This window comes from Camelus ferus, chromosome 30, assembly GCF_009834535.1.
Source record: "Camelus ferus isolate YT-003-E chromosome 30, BCGSAC_Cfer_1.0, whole genome shotgun sequence".
Taxonomy (NCBI): Eukaryota; Metazoa; Chordata; class Mammalia; order Artiodactyla; family Camelidae; genus Camelus; species Camelus ferus.
Genome location: NC_045725.1, coordinates 1,426,093 through 1,448,283, shown reverse-complemented (window position 1 = coordinate 1,448,283; position 22,191 = coordinate 1,426,093). Strand labels below are relative to the sequence as shown.

The 22,191-nt window shown below is 52.6% G+C and overlaps 1 protein-coding gene across 1 annotated transcript in view; it reads left to right on the top strand.

Annotated features, from left to right (window-relative positions):
* Window positions 1–22,191, top strand: part of KCNG2 (potassium voltage-gated channel modifier subfamily G member 2) — a 48,679-nt gene that overhangs the window by 5,532 nt on the left and 20,956 nt on the right. Inside the window, 3 exon segments of the mRNA XM_032470592.1 lie at window positions 11,118–11,210; window positions 20,494–20,968; window positions 20,971–21,191. Of these exon segments, the coding sequence (XP_032326483.1) occupies window positions 20,530–20,968; window positions 20,971–21,191 (660 nt within the window). The 5' untranslated portion in view covers window positions 11,118–11,210; window positions 20,494–20,529.

Sequence of the window (22,191 nt, the reverse complement as noted above, 5' to 3'; positions counted from 1 at the left end):
GCGGGCCTCCCAGGGCCTGAGGCCGGGCCAGCAGAATCAGGAGCTGGGCCTTCTGGGCTGACACCCTTTCACATGAAGAGAATGTTTCACACCAAAGGGAACGTGACTTTAAGAAGCCAGTGCCCAGCCCGAGGAACACGCGGAAAGGTAACTTGTTACGTTTCCAGACACAACAAAGGCAATTAAAAATACCGACCACTGCCTTTCCTTTGTTATAAAAGAAGTACCTTTTTATCATCGAAGACTTGGTAACAGAGTAACGAGAGGCATAAGCTGGAGAAAAGTCTGTGTGCGCCCCCGTGATTGCACCTCCGGGGACGCCAGCTCCGACTTTACCAGCACTGCTCCCTCCTGGGTCCGAATTTACCTACAGAGCCACACCGCTTCACGCATACGCATGCTCCCACGGAAACATTTGGGTTGCTGGCGTCCGCACGTTCACTTGTTATATAGAATATTTGCGCGTATGGATTTGTCAGACTCTGTTTCATTCTATTGCTGGCCATGTGGGTTATTTCTAATTTTTCAGTATTCTAAATATTGCTATAAATGCATCTTTATGGATAAGTCTTCAGAAAACTTTGCATTTGGTCCAAATGCAGGAGCTCTGAAGGCTTTTGATTCGGATGTGACGCTGGACGGTTTATCAGGAAAGTCAGGAAAGTCGAGCTGGGGCTCCTGCCGTGCCCTTTCTCTCAGCACATCTCGAATCAACGCTTTAATCTCTTTTTACGTTTCCAAAGTCAGTGTTTTCCTGTTGGAAGGTACCACGTGGTCGTGGTAAACACGTCGGGCGGGGTCCTCCTGGTCATGCGTGTCCCCGTGCCAGGAGACCCCGGTCTCTGAGAACATTGCAGCTTCTGTTGTCCTGTTTGTCTCCCAGGAAGGTTGAGCTTGTCCTCTGTGTCTCACGATGACCTCGTCTGTCCCGTTTTTGGCCAGTGCTCCTCTCTGGGCCACTGGTTGCCTCCACAGTGCTGTCTGGATTTGCCTCCAGCCCTGCAGCATGGCACCTGGCCGGGTGAGCCCCAGCTCTGGGTCACCCATCAGGGCCGGGGTGGCAGACCCGTGACGGGGCTCTAGGGCCAGGCGGGCCTGAGGTCAGCAGACGCTCTTGAGTCTTAGAGCGAGCAGGATTCCATGCTCAGCAGCCCAAAATATATCTCACCATCTAGAGCCCCGAGTCTAGTTGACGGGAGGAGGAGGCATATACAGACATGGATGGACAGCTGCACCTCCGCATGTGTGCACATGCACACACACACCCAGACACACCCACGTGTACACACCTACACACATGCACCTCCACACACACGCACGCGCACACACATGCACACCTACTAGACACACCTACACACACACGCATCCGTTTCACTTCATCTTCATATAATTAGACGTGAACAGCCAGAGTTCCAAAAACAAATGGTTGTGCACTGGTCTCGGGGACACTTCCTCTCTGGGTCCGTTCCCCAACTTACTAACGCACACCTGCCCGACTGCAGGGCCCGGCCCTGGGATAACGGGGAGAGCTTCCAGTGATGTGGCTGCGTGTCTGCTCTGTTGGTTCGGTGAGTTAGACTGACTGACTTTCGGACGTGGAAACAGACTTGCATACCTGGACTAAATCTCACCTGACCCAGCAACTTTACACATCACTACATGCTAATATTTTGTTTAGGATTTTGTGTCTAAGCTCCTGAAAGTTATTGATCTATAGTTTTCTTTTCTTTTTACCCCCCCTTTTTTTTGTGTGCTTGGTCTAGTGTGGTCTTCAGGTAACACTAACCTCAAAGTGATTTACAAAGTGTTCCCTTATTTTTGTTGAATGGTTGGTAGGATTAATTCTTTTTTTTTTTTTTTTTTTTTTTAATATTTGGTAGAATTTTCCAGTGAAACCATCTGGACCTGGAGATTTTTTAGGAGTTCTTAAAGAATTAATTCAGTTTTGTAAGTTACTTTGTTGATATGATGTCATATAGAGACCCTTCCTCTTTTCTAATGTAAGCATTTAGTGCTATGAATTTTCCTCAGCAGTGCTTTGGCTGCATCCCATGTTTTGATCTATCGTGTTTTCATTTCTTTCAGTTCTATGTGTTTTAAAATTTCCTTTGAGTCTTCCTCTATGACATGTGATTCTGTGTGTGTTACCTGATTTCCAAGCATTTAGAGATTTTCTTGTTTTCTTGCTCTGCTTCTTGAATCTGTAGGTTTATATTTTTTGCCGAATTTGAGAGGTTTTCAGACCTTCTTAATCCAAATACTTTTTCAGCCACATTCCCTTTCTTCTCTCCTCCTGAGACTTGATGATACGAATGTTGATATTTTTGTTGTTGTCACATAGGCCCCTATGACTCTCTTCATTTTTTTCCAATCTTTTTTTCTCTCTGTTTTGATTAATCTCAAGTTCACTGACTTTATCTTCTGCTATCTCCTTTGACCCCATGCACTAAGTTTTAAATTCAATTACTGTATTTCTCATTTCCATATTTTCATTAGTGTATTCTTTTAATAACTTCTATTTCTTTGCTGAAATTTTTTCTTTTCTTTTTTTTTTTTTTTTTTTTTTTTTTTGTTTCAGGAAACCCATAGTCATTTGGTGAAGCATTTTTATGAAGGGTCCTTTGGAGTAGTAGTCAGATAGCACCGACATCTGGTTCATCTCATTGTCTGTGGATGGTCGTTTTTCAGTCAGGTTTTGATTTTCCTGGCTCTTGGTAAAGCGAGTGATTGTTATTGTTATTATTTTGTATGAGGGACATTTTTGGACATTCATTCTTTTGCATGTTGAATCCAATTGTTTCATCCATTAGTTTAACACACTATTCTTTCCCCATCAGGTGGTCTTGGCTCCCCTGTTGAAAGTCAGCTCATCTGTGAGTTTCATGTTCTGGGTGTATGAAGAATGCTTTCCTCATGATCCCTGTCCTGAAAAACTAGTCAGTGTTAAGATCTAAGCAACTGCATGGTTTTGGAAGCATTATTTTATTGCAGTAAACTATACATAACATAAAATTTACTATTTTAACCCTTTTTAAGTGTACAGTTTAGTGACATTAGATATATTTGAACTGTTGTGCAACCATCACCATCCTCTGTCTCCAGAACTTTCTCATCTTACCCAGTTGAAACCTCACACAGCATTTTCCTTTTGTGACTGGCTTCTATCACTCCGCATGCGTTTCTGGTGTGTTGCTGAGTTGTGGGAGTTCTCTATGTATCCTGGATACTGATCCTCAATCAGATACATGGTTGGAGAATATTTTCTCCCTGTGATCTGATCTGTGTGCTGCCTTTCCACTCCATTGATTGCGTTCTTTGGTGAACAGAATTATTTAGTGCTGATGAAATTCAGTTAATCTACTTTTTGTTTTGTTACTTGTGCTTTTGGTGCCATAGCCAAGAAATCATTACCAATTCCAATGTCATGAAGCTTCTGTCCTGTTTTCTTCTAAGAGTTTACGGTTTTAGCACTTATATTTAGGTCTTCGATCCATATTAATTGTTTTTACATGGTGTAAGATAAGGGTACAGCTGTTTTCTGTTGTTTGTTTTTTGGTGTTTTTGGTATGTGGATACCCAGTTTTCCCAAGACCATCTGTTGAAAAAGCAGTCTTCCACACTGAGAGGTCCTGGCGTCTGTTTAACCATGTAGCTGAGGGGTGCTTTCCTGGACTCTTGATTCTCTCCCATTTTCTGCGAGTCTGTCTTTATGCCAGTAACGCACTGTTTGGTTTACCACAGTTTTGTAGTAAGTTTTGAAATCAGGGAGTGTGAGACCCTCCAACTTTGTACTTTTTCAGGATTGTTTTATCTCCTCAGGGACCCCCGAGTTTCCGGATAAACTTTAGGATGGATTTTTCTATTTCTGCACAAAATGTTGGGATCTTCATAGAGACTGAACCTGCAAGAGGACGTGACTGGTGTAGACATCGTAGTAATTCTGTCTTTCCATCCATGGACGTGGGGACAATTCTAATTCTGTGTGCCTTCATTCGTTTCTTTCAAGCAACCGTTGTGGTTCTCAGAGGTGGGCCTGACTCCCCTTGAGTGGGTGATTCCTATGTGTTTTGTTCCCTTTAATGCTCATCTTCCGTTTACAATGGCCCGGGCCTTGATGCAGCCCAGCGTGTAAAGCAGGGGCCACACCAGCAGCCCCTTCAGGCACTGTCCCCTTCCCTGCTCCCACACCCTCCCCCTTCCCGGGGCTGTGCTGCCGAGCTCCCTCCCACTGCTCTGCCTGGAGGGCCTCTGGGCGCTAACTGTGGGTGGAGCCCCTCTGCCTCTGGTCCAGCTGTGGCCCCGTGAGCCCTGTCCGGTGAAGGGCAGTGACTGGGACCTCTCCTGCCGCTGGTGCCCCTGCACCCGTGGGACTGACTCCCGGAGGAGAAGAGGCAGCTGACACGGATGTTCCCAGGAAGGGCTCTCCCTTGGCTGACGGGAGGCCCCTTGACGAGGGGCAGGGGCAGCAGGTCACTCCCTGCCGCAGGGTCCTCATGACTTTGCAGGAGCAGGCTGTCAGGTTTTACTTATTTTGACCTGTGTTTATCTGTAGCAGCTGTAGATAAAGGAGAAGAGGAAAAAAGACTTCATACTGCTGACAGGAAACAGCATTTCTTCTAAAAATATTTTTTTCTGAAGCCTGAAGTCACAGCAGCCCCCACACGAATTACTTGGAGGCTGTGTGCAGGCATCTCCTCCGGGCCCTAATTATGAGATGGAGCATGCTTTTGGCCACGACTAAGTGCAGCACCTCTGGGAGACGTGCGATGCTGCCCCAGCTCTGTGTGTTCAAGGCCCAGCCCACCTGCCGGAGCCTCTGGCCCCAAGACAGAGCAACTTCCCGGAAGAAGCATCTGGGGTGCTCCCAGCTCACAGAGGAGGGCCTCTGCAGCCCTGCCTTGCAGAACAGCCCCAGACGGCTGCGAAGTGGTCTGGCCGGGCTGCTGGAATCACCGATGACTCACAGGCCAGCCCCTCAGGCCCGGGGCCCAGCCCGGCGCCTGGCCGGGGAGTGTGTCGGGTGAGAAAGTCAGGTGCCTGCAAACACTCAAGCGATGAAAGACGCAAAATGAGAAGAGCAGAGAAGTCACTGAGACGGCTGAGGAGGGCGTGGGGATGAGGTCCCCTTGGTCCTGTGTGACCAGCGAGGGGCCATTCCACGGGCCGCCAGTGCCAGCCATGGGAGCAGCCTGCAGAGGGTGATGGGGAGATGACCCCAGCACCCCTATTCCGCCAGTGCCTGGCTCTCCAGGCGTCTCCCCAGGGCAGGGCACTCGGCCTCACTCTCCTGGGAGTCTTCCAGATGGCCGTTCAGGTGCAGCTGGGGCTCCAGTCACAGCGCTGGGAGCTGACAGGGAGGGCTCCTCCGAGCAGCCCCCCGTGCCCTCACTGTCCACACCGGGTGCTGCACTGGGCGCTCAGTCTACACGGGCGTCTGCTTTGGTTGGGCTGCATCACTGGTCGGGGTCAGGAGTCTCTGTGTGAGCTGCACTTTACAGATGGGCTCAGAGCTCAGCCCAGGCCAGAGCTTGAGGCCAGAGCTAGAGGCTGTCCACCACATAAAACACGCAGCTGGCCATTCACACCACCTTGACCTGTGTGATCGTGGCGTCAACTACACTCACCACGTGTGCAGCCACCACCACTGCTTCCAAAACATTGTCATCACCCCAAACAGAAACCCTGTCCCCACGAGGCAGTAACTCCCTGCCCCCCCTCCCCCAGCCCTGGTACCTCCAGTCTGCTTTCTGCTGACTGGATGCCCCACGCAGCACCGGCCCTCTCGTGACCGGCTTACTTCACGTGGCGCAGCGTGTCCGTCGGCGGCGCGGCAGGTGTCGGCGGCGCGGCAGGTGTCGGCGGTGTGGCAGGTGTCGGCAGTGCGGCAGGTGTCAGTGCTGCTTTTCTTTCTGTGACTGAAAACATCCCGCAATGTGGATGGACCACCGCGAGTTCATCACCACCTGAGGGTGGCCCCACCTTCCAGCTCGTGAAGGTGCTGCTGTGAGCACTGGCTTCCGTGCACTTACTAGAGTCCCTGCTTTCAGTTATTCTGGTTTATACGCAGGAGTGGGATGGCCGGGTCCTGTGGTAATTCTGTTTGCTTTTTTGAGGGACCATCAAACTTTCCCCAGAGGCTGCACGTTTGAGGCGCTGGGCACCCGGCGCCTCCACCCCCGGCAGCCCTTGCCGCGTCTGTCGTCTGCCTCCTGTGACCTGCGGCCTCGGGGCCCTGGCTGGCGTTTCCCGGGTGACTCGTCATGCGGGGCATCTTCTCGTGGGCATTTTGGCCTTTTGTTTGCCTTTGGTGGAGAGATGTCTGTTCAATTTCTTTGTCGACTTTTAAACAGGGTTGTTTCCCTTTTTGTTGTTTAGTGGCAGGAGCTTTTTATACGTTCTCGATGGTAAACCCTTATCAGACCTGTGATTTGCAGATTTTCCTTCTGTCCTGTGGGATGTCTTTTCACTCTGCGGACAGTGTCTCTCAAGGTACAGAAATCCAATTTTAATCAAGTCCAGTTGATCTATTTTTAAATTCCGTTGTGTGTGTTTTTGGTGTCATGTTTAAGCATCGCAGTCCAGGGTTGTGAAGCTTTGTGAAGTTTTTTCCCTAAGTTGTATCATTTTAGCTCTTAGACTCAGATCATGGATCCATTTTGAGTTAGGTGTTACATGTGGTGTGAGCTAGGGGGTCAGGTTCATCCTTTTGCCTGTGGCTGTCCAGCGTTCCCAACGCCATTTGTTGACAAGACTGTCCTTTCCACGTTGAGTGGTCTCGGCACCAGACGTGAGAGTTTGTTTCTGGGCTGTCAGCTACGTCCTGTGGACCCGTGTGTCTGTCCATGTGCGGGACCACACTGTTAATTCCTGTAGTTTTGTAGTGTGTTTTGAAACTGGGAAGGGTGAGCCCTCCATATCTGTTGTTCTTTTATAGGATTGTTTTGGCTATTCAGAGTCTCTGGTATTCTATAAGATTTTGGGATGGCTTTTCTCACTTCTGGAAAGAACATGGCTAGGATTTGGTAGGCCACCCTAGCAGTGGGCTGAGCATTCTGGTAGGCTTTGCCTTTGAGGAAGTCCCAGCACAAATATTTGACCTGGGAGAGCGTTGCGTAAAGGCGTCAGGAAAACTTGTCAAGTCCAACTCAGGGGTTTTTCATTCCAGTGCCTCAGGGCTTAAGTAGGAAAAGTTAGATTTTAAAAAGCTTTTTATTTGAGCTATTTTAAACTTACAGGGAAGCTGCAAAATTAGCACCGAGTTTTCCTGGGACCCACCCGGCTTCCCTTCGCGTTAACATCTTGCGTTGGTCTGATACATTGACGCGGTTGGAGCCCGACTCCGATGTCACCAGTCTCCCACCACGGTCACACTCCAGGACGCGGTTCGGAGCCTACCCCACATCCGCTTTCTGTTTCTCCTGGTCTCCGCAGTGCGCAGGAGACCTCCGGTTTTCCTTTGCCTCTCGAGGTGCTGACACGTCAGAAGGATGTGCTCAGCCTGTGGGAATTACCAGCTTGACACAGCTCAGCTCTGCTGTCAGACGGGTCCCCAGCTTCTCAGGCTGGTTCTGCCCCGCACCCCGGGAGGCTGGTACGTGTTACGTGCACAGCGCATGGCTCTCTGCCCCGTCTGCATTTTGGTTTCTTTGGCAGGAACTCTGGGTGTGAGAGCCACAGCCACGCGGAAAGGTGCCCGGGAGGACTCCTCCTCGTCCCAGCTCCGCCCCCTTCCTCCCTGCCTGCCCGGTAGGGGACCATCTCCGAGCTCTCTGGTTTCTCCTTCCCGACATGTTGTCACCATCAGGCAGACACCTGTGTGTCCCTGTGTGCCACCCGTCCCACCGGGGAGGGCGCACCCTGGCTGTGCCTTTGAACAGCCACCCTGGCAACCGCTCCACTGTGTGGCCCACCGTGTCCATCCAGTGACTCCCCTCTGCCCAGGCAGTCGGCTGTTCCTGTGTCTGGCGGTGGCGAAGGGGGCCGCACGTGTACCTCCGTTTCTTGAGGGCTGACTCCGCGCGGTGGGACGGCAGCCGCACAGCGCGCCGGCTGCGCCTGCGTGGCGCCGGCTCCCCGCGCAGGGCCGGGCGGTGCCCGCGCCGCCCGCCCCCAGGTGGGCGTGGCCTCCTCCCAGCCGGCCGACGCGTTGCTGGGTCTTCGGCTTTCTCTGGGCTCGTGGATGAGAAGTGACGTCTCAGAGTTGTTCTGACTCGCACTTCTCTGATCGTGAGTGTGCTTGAACACTGTCCCCATACGCTGGAGGGCCATTTTAATCTCTTTTTTATTAAAAATACATGTTCGTGGTGTTTCTCCCGTTTCTCTGCGGGGTCTTTGGTCCTTTGCCCCCGTTTGTAACGGTTCTTTACATCTGAGCTTTCTCCTCCTAGCTTTTCCGTCGCGAGGTGCTCCTGGCTGTTCCTGCACAAACGAACTTCACTCCATGAAACAGCTTGCTCTTTTCCACTGAGGTTGAATTGAGTCTATAAATTACCTTTGGGAGAAAAACGCCTTTATAATGTTATGCTATCCAAGAACAGGGGACTGCTGTCCTTTTGCTCAACTCTACTTTTGTGTTTCCAGAGTGCTGTAAAATTTTCCTTGTAAAAATTGTACACGTTCCTCATGGAATGCATTCCTTTTTGTTGCCGATAAATAAACTTGTCCATCCTTACATCCTCTGTGTATTGTCTGTACATAGAAAGGCTGTTCTTTTGTAGCTACTTCTCTGAATTCTTCTGCTTAGTGAGTAAAAGTTTTGTCACTGGCTCTCTGAGTTTTTCCAAGGACACTGTCATCTCATCTGCATGGGCATGTGGTTTTACTACCTCTTTGCCCACACTGTGGGGCTAATTGATTTTTGTTGCCTAATTGCACTAGTTAATACTTCCAGCATAATGTTGAATAATATCAAAGTTAAATTACATGCATTATTTTCTGTTGCAGAAGGTATAGGAATGAGTAATCACTTGTTTAATACAATTGATTTGAAAAAGAAATTACCAATTAGGAATCGTCATGACTGAAAAGTGGAAGTTCAGCTATTTGGAGGCTTGGCTTTGGCTTACGCTCACTTTCTGTTCAGGGAACTCAGATTTCCTCTTCGGTGCTTGCGAGGAGGCTGCAGGCTCTCACTGGGTCCGTGGGGGTGGCCTCTGCTGGTCTTTTATGAGGACACGGTGGAAGCCTCTGGCCTCCTTCTGGGGACCAGCCTGGGGACCCTCACTTAAGGCCACGGGGGAGTCCACAGGGACGTGGAGAGGCTGCAGCCCACCTACTCTTGGGTGCAGGGGCACCGGCTCATGCAGGACGCGGGGATGGGCAGAGGGGGGAAGGGGTGGCTGGGATCCGCAAGAACTTCAAACCATCTTCTTTATGTTCCCCACGGTTTCAGTAGCTTGTCCGGTAAAAACATCTGCTCCACGGTCAGCATCCAGGGCCTGGCTGGACCAGAGCTACAGCCTCTTAGGCCAGGATGCCCCCCGGGCCCATCAAGGGCTCAGGCCCCCACCAGCCATGCAGGGCAGGGGACTCGGTAGCTTAGGGCAGCGGCTCTCAAACTTCTTGGTCTTAAGAACTATTCAGGTCATCAAAGAGCTTTCTTATGTGGGTTTAGAAACCCCCCAAGCCTTGGGGTCCCTTGACATGCTGGGGGCCCATCCACTGCCTCCAGTTGTCGGAGGTGAGAGACACTCAGGATGGGTTTGGGAAACTCTGCAGAGAAAGACAGGTGTCCCGGGGCGTACCACCCCTTCCCGGACCTCCTTCCCTCCAGACCACAGGCCCCGAAGTGAGCGAGGGGCGACTCCAGCCCCCCACAGCCCCAGGCGCCTTAACAGAGAGGGAGTGTGGATGGGAGTCTCTCTCCTCTGGGCTTCAGAAGCTGAAGTACTTACATGAATAGCCATTTCAGAGGAAAGGACGGATTTCACAGACATTTGCACGTGAATGTACTAATTATCCTCTTACCTGTACACTGAAACAGAATTAGCAGCTACAGTTGTGTGGGAACATAATAGTCTTCCGAGAACTCATAGGCACACAGGCGGAAAGGTGCTTGGGTCCCCGTGGGGGTGCCTGTGGAGTCTGCAGACTCTGACCGACGATGGCTGAGGGGACCCAGGCCGCCCCTGGAATGGCTGTCCCCCGTGAATCGTGGAATGAAGTCCAGGGCCAGAGTGAGCCCAGCAGTGTAGTCACTTATAGGGCCACGGTGCACATGGAGTCAGCTGGGCTCCAGGCGGCCGAGGGCGGGACAGGTGGCCTGAGCCACAGAGACTCCTGGGCTCCGTGGACTCAGAGGGCAGCTGCCTTGGGGGAGGGAAGGAGGGGTGGGCCAGGGCCTTGCTGGCAGGTGTCCAGGAGGGGTCGGGTCTGGAGGGGGCAGGGGGGCAGAAGGAGCCCCGAGTGGGCCCCAGACAGGCAAAGCACAGGGAGGGGGGCTCCAAAGGGATGCTGCTTGACCATCCAGGAAAGGCCGCTGTGGGGCAGGGCACATGGTGGAGCCCCCCGTCCAGGTGGGAGCCTGAGGAGTGGGCTGTGCTGGGGGGCTTCTTGTGTTTACGTGTCGTTCTGGGCTGATTAGGACGAGCCCACGGGGACAAGGAGTCATTAGGGAGGTGGGTGAGAACACAGGACACAGAGTGGCCTCCAGAAAGACTCCTTTCTCCCTGAAACAGGAGACCGTGTGTGGGGACCTCTAGTTGGACCCTTGAGGCTGTTGTTCTTACATTTTCAGGGTGACACCCCGAGCGCCTGATTCACTGATGAGAGGCAGAGAGGAGACAGGAAAGAGGAGCTTTTCTGAAAAGCTATCCTGTTTCCATTTGTCTTGTCAAAACCCTGCCCTTAGAGTCTGTGCGTTTTGTTTGGGGAAAGTGCAGTCACCATTGCAAGGTCATTTATTTGGTAACTGGAATAAACAGAAACGCCCCCCTGGAAGGGAAGTGCTCCACCTGGGACTGTGGTCCGTGTGGCCACAGCAGATTTCAGGGGGCTGCGGAACCCCAGCCTGGCTGTGCATTTTATGAGGAGATGAATTATTTCCTGATCCTCTGAGTCCATGACCCAAGCAAGGTCAAAAAGCTGTGCCCTAAAGAGGGGTTGACATGTTGTTCCAGGGCTTGGAGACGCACCAGCAGAGGGCTCGTGAGACGGCAGCGGCTGAAAAGGGCCCCCTGGGATGAGCCCCGACGCGAGGACACCGGCCGAAGGTAAGAGGGCCCTGCTGCCCACGGGGAGAACAGGCGTCTCTGAATTAAACCGTCGCTTAAAGAGTTCCGATGAAGACACCTAAAAACCAGCGCCTTCCTCAGAGGTTAACACACAGTTGGGAGGACGATGGGGCTTCGGAGAAAGAACCAGAGGGGTGAGCTGACCTTCACGAGGGCTGGGCACCTCAGACACACGTCCCCACAGGATGGCTCCCTGGAGCCCAAGGCTGCACCGGGGAGGAGGGTGAGACAGAGACAGAGAGAGAGACAGAAGGAGAGGGAGACGTGGCCATGAGCAGCACTGAGTGGAGGACTCTGGCTGGCAGCAAAACCACGAACTTGGGCCCCAGAGAGCCTGTGTCCTGTCCCCCCTCCCGCTGGGCTGTCGTCAGTGGAGACGGGGAAGGAACCCCCACCCCTCCCCACCAATGATGAATAGTGCCCTCCTGGAGGGTCAACAGAGTCCAGGTGGGGAAGCCGCCCAGTGTGAGGTGAAGCACCTTCCTCACCTGCTCCATCAGTGGCAGAGGAAGCCAACAGGAGGTTCAGATATGCCTCCTAACACAATACCCAGAATGTCCAGATTTTGTTATGAAATCAGTCATCACACCGAGAACCAGGAAGATTTCAAACCAAATGGAAGTGGACCACCACTGACAAGAACACTAAGATGACAGAGAGATTAGAATTATTCGGCAAAGGAGTTTTAGAGCAGCCATTGCAAAAATACTTCGGTGAGCAATTACAAACAGACTTCAGGCAAATAGAAAAATAGAGCATCTTAGCAAAGAACTAGAAAGTCTCAGTGAAGGAATAGAAGATGTAAATGAGAACGACCTGCAAGCCTTAGAGCTGAGAAGTGTGAAAAATGAAATTAAAACCTCATTGGATGGAATCAGCAGCAGATGGAGGGACAGATGGAAGAATCCGTGAACTGGAGGGTCGGACACAGACATTACCCAGCCTGGACACAGAGAGGAACTAGACTGAAAGATGAACAGAGCCTCGGGAACTGTGGGCTGCACCGCAACCTGCACGCATGGCTCTGAGTCCGGAAGGAGAGGAGGAAGGTGGCAAGAATGAAGATTCATGAAGAAATAATGACTTAAAACTTCTGGCAAAAGACAATAAGTCTATAGATTCAAGAAGTGAATGAATCCCAAATAGTATAAACCAAAAAATCCAAGCCAAGACACATCATAGTCAAACCTCTGAAAACTAAAGAGAAGCTTAACATGCTGAAGCCACGAGAGAGAAGAGACTCCTTACCTACAGGGGAAACAATTCAGACGGTGGCTTTCTCATCAGAAACCGTGGACCCCAGAAGGAGGCAAAACGTCTCCCAAGTGCTGAAAGAGAAGAATTGTAACTCAGAGTCTTACGGGCAGCAAAAATACCCTTCAGGAGTGAAGGTGAGATCAAGGCATTCTCAGATGAAGGAAAACAGAAAATTTATCAGCAGCAGACCTGCTCCTGAGTATCGGCTAACTGGAAGTTCCCTGAAGACAAGGTACAAGGGGGAACCTCGAGGCATCAGGGAGGAAGAACATCGTGAGCAAAACGGGAGTAAATGGAGCTTGCTTTTCCTCTTGAGTTTTCTAAATTACGTTTGATGGTGGGAACGAAAATTACAGCACTCCCTGACGTGACGCTAAAGGCAGGAAGACGAATTATTTAAGACAGTTATAAGCAGCGTCTGGTGTAGGCATGGAAAGGAAAGCAGGGGTCTCCACTGAACTGGTGAACTAACACCGCCAGTACCCATGGTGCGGCGCAGACGTATGACGCAACACCTGAAGCAACTGCTAAAATCTCTCAGAAATGCTCTAGACGGGTCAGCATGGATTCTAAAATACGTTCACGCAATCCACAGGGAGACAAGGAAAGTAAAACAGAAAGGAGGAACAGAAAACAAAAAATAAGTGGGAGATTTTATCAGTAATTACGTGATTACATTATCAATCATTCTATTATGCAGCAATAATTACCTTAGGTATAAATGGTGTGAACAAATACCAATTAAATGGCAGAAATTGACAGAGAGGTTGAAGAATGTGACCCAATTATATGTTGTCTTCAAGAAAGTCACTTCAAATTTAACAACAGAAGCAGATTGAAAGTGAAAAGATAAAGATGTATCATGCAAACGTCAATCAAAAGACAGTCGGAGTGGCAGTTTTGTACCTGATAAAGTAGACTGGGGCAAACAGGACTACCGGGCCAGAAAGCGACAGGACACGGCAGTAAAGTAAGCCCTCACTGCGCCGAGAAGCCAGGGCAGCCGCGACCAGCCAGGTGTGGCGCCATCAGCAGGGCCCCAAGTGCCGCGAGGGGAGCTGAAGGCAGCTTGAGGTGCAGCACGCGTCCTGCCAAATCCCAGGGGGGACTTTGGATAAACACAAAGTTATTCTAAAGCTTACATGGGAAGGCAAAGGAACCAGAAGAGGTAAAATTACTTTGAAAAGCATAGCAAAGTGGAAGGAATCAGTCCAGCCAGTTTCAAGACTTTTGCTAAAATGGCCGTGGTCATGAGCCGTGTGGCGCTGGGGGAGGCAGTGCCAGATCAAGGGAACAGAACAGAAGCCTGGGCCTGGAGCCGCTCCAGCATGCCCCCCTGGCTCCTGACAGAGGCTCAGAGGTGACCCAGTGGAGGGAAGACGGTCTTTTCAACACATGGTGCTGGAGCAATGAGACACCCGCAGGACAAAACGCGGAGCCTTGCCCTCGGTCCCACACCCTGTGCAAAAATTAACTCAAAAAGTATCACGGATTTAAATGCAAAATAGGAAACCATAAGCTTTAGAGAAGTAGCAGCAGCAGATCCTGGGGATGTTGGACCAGGCACGTCACTCCTGGTGCCAAAAGCCCAGGCAGGAAGAGAAGAAGTGGTAAACGAGACTTTATCAAAAGCGAAAACTCTGCTCCACTGGGCACTCAACCCCAAGGGGCAGGAAAACGCTGTGGAACGTCAGTAGCAGCTTTGCTCATAAAGGCCAAACCCTGGAAGTAAGCCAGAGGCCCCAGCTTGTGGGGTCATCAGACCACGCATAGCCCCCCGTGCAGGACCACGGAACGGAACGCGGACACAGCGACAGCCCAGGGGAGCTCCGGAGAGTCATGCTGCACGAAAAGAGCCAGCCCTGAAACATTACATAACTGTGGGCCCATTTGCACACCATTCCTGGAACAGCGGGGCGCAGGGATGGAGAACAGACGAGTGGTTTCAGCGGTTGCCACACTAGGTTTGGAGATGGGCCTGGGGGGGCCCTGGTGGGGACGGATGCTCTGCGTCTGGACTCTGTCAGTGTCAGCGCCCGGCTGTGAGGCGGGACTGCGGTTCTGCAAGATGCTCCCACCAGACAAGTGGGGTAAAGGGATCTCCACCAGCTCAAAATTGAAAGTTCAGTTTAAAAAAGTCTCTGGGGCAATTCTGTCAGCTCTGATGCACACACTGAGCTTTGTGGACAAGGTCGATAGTTCCCGAATTTCTGTGTGTCTTACAGATTGGGAGATTATATGTGGTTTTCATACATCATAACTGAAAACAATCATCAATCTTCCTGTCACCCACCTGCTAAAAATGGATCTAATTAGAAGTTTTCAGTTCTGTTCACAGATACACTTCAGAAGCCTTTTGTAAGTTGTGTAACTTTGACGTACAGAAAATAAATGCATTTCAACAGAAGAATTGAACACATATGAGTTTAACAGTCAGAGAGCAATTATAGGAATGACCTTAATAGTATTTATCTTTATTTTAAGAATGTGAAAATACTCTAAAAGTCATGTTTTATTAGAATTAGTTACTTATCTTTGGTTCTTTAAACTCTTTTTGTTTTTATTCCATAGATGATTGTCTTAATTCACGTAATGTTTGTCTCGGTGGGACAGTTAGAACTGAAACAAATGCAGGGGCTCACCAGACACGTCTCTGTTGCCGTGAGGTTGGAGGGTGTGTTCACGCGTCCCAGCCCAGTCACGTGCCAGAGGGCTGACGGGAGGAAGCCCTTCTTATTTAGATCACTCTTTCTGTAAGGTCACATGGCCTGCTCGTTCTTGTGCACCTGCGTCATCTCAGAGGTTAAGTGTTCCGACCGGAAAGCGAAGTGTGTGTCTGGAAAAAGACAAGACAAGAGACTGGAGTGGTCCTTGTGGAAGGTCGGGTCATGGCCCCTTTGTCCCACAAACTGACACTTTTGGCCACAGGGTAGCTGATGGTGACAGAACTGGGGGAAAAGGTGGCGTCTGAACCAAACTTATGAGGACTGGGAACCAAAACTGAGTCAGGGAACAAATTAACAGAGCCTTCAGTTGCTGGATTAATTACCTTGCAACACCTACTGTGTGAACAATGTTTAGATGCTAAAGCTTTTAGGCTGAGCTCAAACCTTGCTCTGACGCCCACCTTTCGGGGGCAGCCTCCAGCCTCCTGGCCCCCCACAGCCTGGTGACGTCCACCAGCGTCTAAATTATCTCTAGTGTCTGTCACTCCTTCCTTGCACGGCTGTTTAATGAGCCGTTTACTCAGTAGGTGCTGTTGACCTTGGGGCTGGTCTGCCCTCTGTCCTGGGGCGCCCTGCACGTGCACTGTGGCACCCCTGGGTTCTTCACACTAGATGCCAGTCACAGCCGGCCATGACAACCAGAAACGTCCCAGGCCTGGCCAGGTGCCCTCGGAGCAGAGTCGCCCCAGCTGATCATGTGCATGGTCCTAACGTGTCTCCGGGATGTTGCCAACAGGAGACACCTTTCATGGGGGCACATTTCTTAGCTTTGAATTTCAGAGACAAAAGTTTCAACCTCAAACCCACCGTGCAGGTAGGCTTTTAGACACATGGTCTCATTCTTAACCTAGAGCCAGGCGGAGAAATCTTACCAACTTCCCGTCCCTGCAGTTTTTTCCTAGTTTACCCATCACTGGGGCGAGCTCTGCAGGCATCCCAGGGCGCCCCCTCTTTCTCTGTACAGAACTGCCCTTGCGGGGTTGAGGGGCCGGGCTGCCCCGGCCCCTGCCCCCGGAAGCTGCGAGTACCTGTGTCCAGCCTGCGGCCGGCAGGACTAACCCTGCTGGGTGAGCGAGGTGACCCGGGCGTCAGCACACACGAAGGGGACCTTGACCACCTCCTCCCTCGGTCGTGCAGTGAGTGCGGCTGTGGCGGGTCCCAGCACAGCGCAAGGTTGTCGAAGGCTCCCTCCCTCACACCCGGCACTGTGGCTCCAGCGCCTGTGGCAGCCCTTCCCCTGCTCAGAAGCGACCCCCAGGCTGCTCACGTGCACGCGGTGAGACCTGCCCCGAGTCCGTGCACCTACCACGCTTTGTTGAGGCTTTCTCTCCCACCCCCACCCATGTCTATTTGATCATCTACCCTCCCCCCTACTCCCCAAGCCTCAGGCCAGTCCCACCCGTGGGGCAGGTGGGCAGGTGGGCACCTGGGCTGCACGCTGAACGCCCTCCCCGAGTCGCCCCGGGGGTGGGTTATAGCTTTGCCAGCGGTGGTTAAAGGTGCGGTCGGAGCAGTGGTTCCCAGGCTCAGTGCACAGACCTGCTCAGTCATGTGCACAGACCTGGATTTCCCCCCAGGCCTACTCAACCAGAGCTGTTTTATTTTTTAGAAATTGAGATGAAAAGCCGACAGCATAATGTTTGCCACTTTAACGTGTCCAATTTGGTGTTTTCAGTGCATTAACCGGCCCCACTATCAAATGCCAGAGTGTTTTCATGACCCTGAAAGAAACCTGTGCCTGCTAATCGGTTACTCCCCCCGCAGCCACTAACCTACTTTCTGTCTCTGCAAGTGGACACTTCCCAGGGCACACAGTGTGACCTTTTCTGTCCTCCTGTCACTTGCACGGCGTTTCCAAGGTCCCTCCAGCTGTGTCCTGCGTCAGTGCTCACTCCTGTTTACGCTGGGCTGTACCCCAGGAGGTGGATGCACAGTTAGGTTGTTTCCATGTTTTGACGACTGGAAATAACGCTGCTTGAATATTCATGTGTGCACCTTTCCGTGAGCCTACGCCTTCGCTTCTCTTGGGTGTGTGTACACCCAGGAGTGACACTGCTGGGTCAATGGCAAGTCTGTTTAACTTTTTGAGGAACTGCCAAACTGTCTTCTGCAGCGGCTGCACTATTTTACAGTCCCCCCAGCGGTGAATGGGGGTCCTGACTCAGTAGGTGCCCTACTGGGGCGGCCCTGGTGGGGACGGATGCTCTGCGTCTGGACCGTCGCCAGCACTGCTTTTTCCATATGTTCATTTCCATGTGTTTAATGGATGCGAAGTGGTATCAGCAGTTTTGATCTGCGTTTCCCTGATGGTCACTCGCACTGAGAATTATTGCTTGTGTATTAGCCATTTTTGTGTCTTCTTTGGAGAAATGTCAAGTCCTTTGGGCCGTTTGCCTTTTTATTGTTAAACTGTACGAGCTCCTTGTATATTCTGGACGCTAGACCTGCACCAGATGTATGACTTGCCATTTTTTCCCTCCTGTGAGCTGTCACTACTTTTCTTCAAAATGTCCTTCAGTGTACAGAAGAGTTTAATTTCGATGAAGTCTAGTTTATCTTTTTTTTTTTTTTTTCTGCTTTTGCTTTTGTCGTATTTCAGAAACCATTGCCTCCTCAGGGTCACCAAGATGTCCTCCTGTGTCTTCTGATCAGACTCTTCCACCCAAGGGTCTGTCGGAGCTGCTGTTGCTTGTGGGTTTTGGTGACTTTTCTGAGCAATTTACATGAAGTGTACCTTTGGTCTCGTGCGGCCACTGATACCTCTGTTCCATCAGCTTCATGCTCAGCAGATGGACAGAGATTCTCAAATGCCAGGAACAAAACCAAACACAAGCCAGTCTTCGCCGGTGGACTGTGTGTCGGGGCCCCTGCAGCATCCAGCCCCCACTCATCCCAGCCGTACCTGCATCCCCTGCTCTTGCCGCGGAGGAGGGGCAGGCAGGCCCCCCCAGGTGCACCGGCCCCAGGCTTGTGAGCGTGCTCCTGGAATCTGCTGGAGCTTTTCCCGGCCCTTACTCCCCAGAGCGTCTCATTCCCCTGCCTGTTCTCCCAGGAACTGGGTCCACTCTCCTCCCTCCAGTCCCGGGCCTGGTACCCAGAAGGCAGGCTGTTGTTCTCAGGGGTGCCGCTGAGCTGGGAAGCGGGTATGTTAAAATGCTGAGAGCTCATGGTTGTTACTAACATTCAGCTGTTTTTTCTCAAGTGTCCCCTGGCTGCTGCCAGCTTTTGGTTAGTGTCCAGAGTCCCAAAAAAGTCAGTTCTGGTGGTTTTTACCAGTTTTCTCAGTGCTTTAATGGAGGGATGAGACTTGGAGGTCCTTCTCTGCAGCTTTCCAGTCCCTCAGAATTTTAAGTGGAGAGCCAGGAATATCCCTTTTTACAGGTTCCCTTGATAATTCTGATGCTGTTGGCCCACGTCCACACTTTGAGAACACTGCTGGACTGTGCCTCTCTCTCCAGATTACTGCCTCGCTGACATCCCAGATTTACTCCCTGGAAATGGGGTCTGTCCTAGCAACTGTCCTGGTCCTTTTATGTCCCCGGGTTGGCATGCCCTCTCTTCTTGTGTCACAGTGCAAAGACATGTCCAGTGCCAAAGCACTGGCCCCACCAGGTCAAGAAGCAGAGGGGACCGTCCTGAGCAGCAGACTCGGGGGAGGAACGGAATTGCCCTCAGCAGTGTGAAAAAGGACCCACGAGTCTCTGCCAAGGACAAAGTCATCAGTGTCACTCATGGACCCTCTTCGATGTGGTTCCTGAATCAGTGACCCTGCTTCCAAACAGGTTCCTAGACGTAAAGGGATGACCCAGCCCAGGGCAGAGGAAGGAAGGTAAAATGAAGCTGTGGCTAAAGACATCGCCAGACTTTAAAAATGTCCATACTCAGGCCAAAAATGATTTCGTCTCATTAACATATGTTGTGAAAGGTCCTTTTAACAAGTGCTGAGTAAACCAACACATTTCGGAATTTCAGATGCTGGTCTGTGCACATGCTATGGCAAGATAGGGACTCATGAAGAGGAATGTGACTGCTTTTGTGAGTTTCTTGAACCCTGGTCTTAGAAGAAGACAAAGAAGCAGTCGTATAAGAAGCCCATCGGGGATCTTAACTTTGCCCAAGCGTTCTTGAGAAGGCGGCCAACCTGACGGCCAGAGCACACATGCTCCCCAGTTAGTGTGGGGGTTAGCAATTCCCATGCTACCAAAGAGATTTCCCTCTTTCATGTTTTTAAAGCAGCGAACTTAAGTCAGCTCTGGGGGCCATAGGCCCCTTTGAGAATCTGAGCGTCCTCTGTTAGAAAAGTGTGCGCTCACAAAAGGCTTGTGTGCGGTTTTAGAAGGCTCGTAGCTCGACCCCCTGAAGAATTTTCGCGGACAACAAATAGCGAGCTTCTGGTTTAGAGGATCAAGACAGACTGAAGCACTATGAGTTTCTCTGCATCAGCACCTCTTATGCCCAGGTGTACAGCAGAATTATCTGAACGCTTTTAAAAAGCAAAACAAAACCTTTCTTATTACGGGCACTTAAATGTGCACAAAAGCAGAGTGAAAGCACGATGAGCCCTAGTGTCCCCATCAGCTGTGACATTCAGGTTAGTGTCTGCACGCCACCTCCAGAGAGGCCCGCCTAATGACAGTCCAGACATTGTTTCACAGGCATACAGCACTACGGACCTCTGAGGGACACACACACCCCGTTTTTCACATGAGCCATGCTATTTTCATGCCTTTAAAAATGCCTTCAAACCATGTGCAGTGCAGGGTGTTCTCACTTACTCTCAAATAGCTTTTTGTAGCTGGTTCCCTCAAATCTGAATCCAAACAGTGTCCACACACTGCATTCCGCAGTTTGGCTGATGCTTCTTAAGGCGCTTTTGAATCTGTCTCAGTACCCCCTCGTTCCCCCACCACGCGCACGCACACGCACACACACACACACACACAAGGTAACCCCTGATGGCTACCTTGGCCCAGTTCTCTTGAGGCAGCATCTCCGGGCCACTGGTCCCTGGTTCAAGACCCCTGTGTGGGCCACTTCCCCCTCTCTCAGAGAGAAAGGAAGGCGGTTCCACTTAACAGGGCTCTGCAGGAAGTCTCAAGGGGTTGGCAGTTTGGATCATGGGCAGACGTCAGGTGTGCAGGAGAGAAGAGCCAAGCAGATTGGCTGGACCGACCCTTGGTTCGGCTCCGTCCCCAGGCCCATGGGTCGTGCGCGCGGCCGTGTGTCCCGGAGCCCTCGGCTTCCCCTCCTGACCTAACGCGTGCTCCGTTCCTTTGCAGGCCCAGCCTCTTGACCCGGGCCCGGCTCCTGGGGCCATGGCCCTGCTCCCTGGGCACGCGGAGCAGCCGGGCCCCGAGCTACTGGGCGGCGGCGGCGGCGGCGGCGGCGGCGGGGCCCGTGCCCGGCACGTCATCATCAACGTGGGCGGCTGCAGGGTGCGCCTGGCCTGGGCGGCCTTGGCGCGCTGCCCCCTTGCGCGCCTCGAGCGCCTGCGGGCCTGCCGCGGCCACGACGAGCTGCTGCGCGTGTGCGACGACTACGACGTGAGCCGCGACGAGTTCTTCTTCGACCGCAGTCCCTGCGCCTTCCGCGCCATCGTGGCGCTGCTGCGCGCCGGCAAGCTGCGGCTGCTGCGCGGCCCGTGCGCCCTCGCCTTCCGCGACGAGCTGGCCTACTGGGGCATCGACGAGGCGCGCCTGGAGCGCTGCTGCCTGCGCCGCCTGCGCCGCCGCGAGGAGGAGGCAGCCGAGGCGCGCGCGGGCCGGCGGAGCGCGGGCCGCCGGGGAGCCCGGACTGCGGCCTGGGGCCCGGCGGGCGGCTGGCGCGCGGCCGGCGGCGCCTGCGCGACGTGGTGGACAACCCGCACTCAGGGCTGGCCGGCAAGCTCTTCGCCTGCGTGTCGGTCGCCTTCGTGGCCGTCACGGCCGTCGGCCTCTGCCTCAGCACCATGCCGGACATCCGCGCGGAGGAGGAGCGGGTGAGCAGGCCGGGGCCGGGGCCGGGGCCGGGGCTGGGCGCGGGCGGCCGGGACGGGCCGAGCGGGTTGGTTGGGGACCTGACTTGAGACCGCGGCCCGGACGCAGCAGGGCCGAGGCAGCGCTCGCTGGGTGGTGGTCTTAGACACTCCTCGCCCTTGGTGGTTGAAACCACAGGCTCCCCTCCCGCTCGGGTCAGGTTGGCCTGCAGAGAAGGCCTGAGCCAGGCGGACACATCAGGCTGCCTGCTGAGCCCGCAGCAGCTGCTCCAAATGTCAGGCAAGTTCAAGGACTCAGCGTGGCTTCTGGGTCAGCAGGCCTTCTCTGCTGACTCCCCGACAGCCCGGCCCTGGAAGCTTGGACGATTTGGAGCAAAACGCTCAGTCTGGAGAGGTGTGCTCCAAACTCAAGTCCTGTCTTCCTGGAGGGACGTGACCTCCGAACCCTTGCAGGTGCCCAGCTCACGCACAGCCGGGCTGGCTCTGTTGAGATGCTGGGGCTCATTTTGTGAGCAGTCTGCCGCTTCTGTGTGTCCTGTGACAAGTGTCATGCTCGGGGGGTTAGGATGTCACCCAAAGCTTGTCAGCGTCTGTGCACTGAGCACATCACAGAGCGTCCTGTCAGGGGAGGCTCAGGGTTTGTGTCCGGATTGGCGAGGGCTCTACATTATTGAAGGATGTGGCTGAGTGTTGCCTGCACTTTCTCACAGGGTGGCTGGGGCATCCTGCCTGCCCCTCCTCTCCACCAGCCCCAGCTCCAGCTGCTAGGGACCTGGCAGCGCCTCTGCCTTGAACACCCCCTTAGGCAGAGCAGGGCAGAGCTCTGAGCCCCTCAGAGCCCTTCCCGGGTCGGCCGGGTTATGCCCGAGCTCACCTGGTGGGGTCAGCTTATCATTCAGACACAGCGAAGAGCTGTGTCCTCCTGGAGCACTAGCTGTTAGCCGGCTTGACCATCCCGACTGCAGACTAAATTTAAATGTAAATTGTAGGACATTGGTTTCGC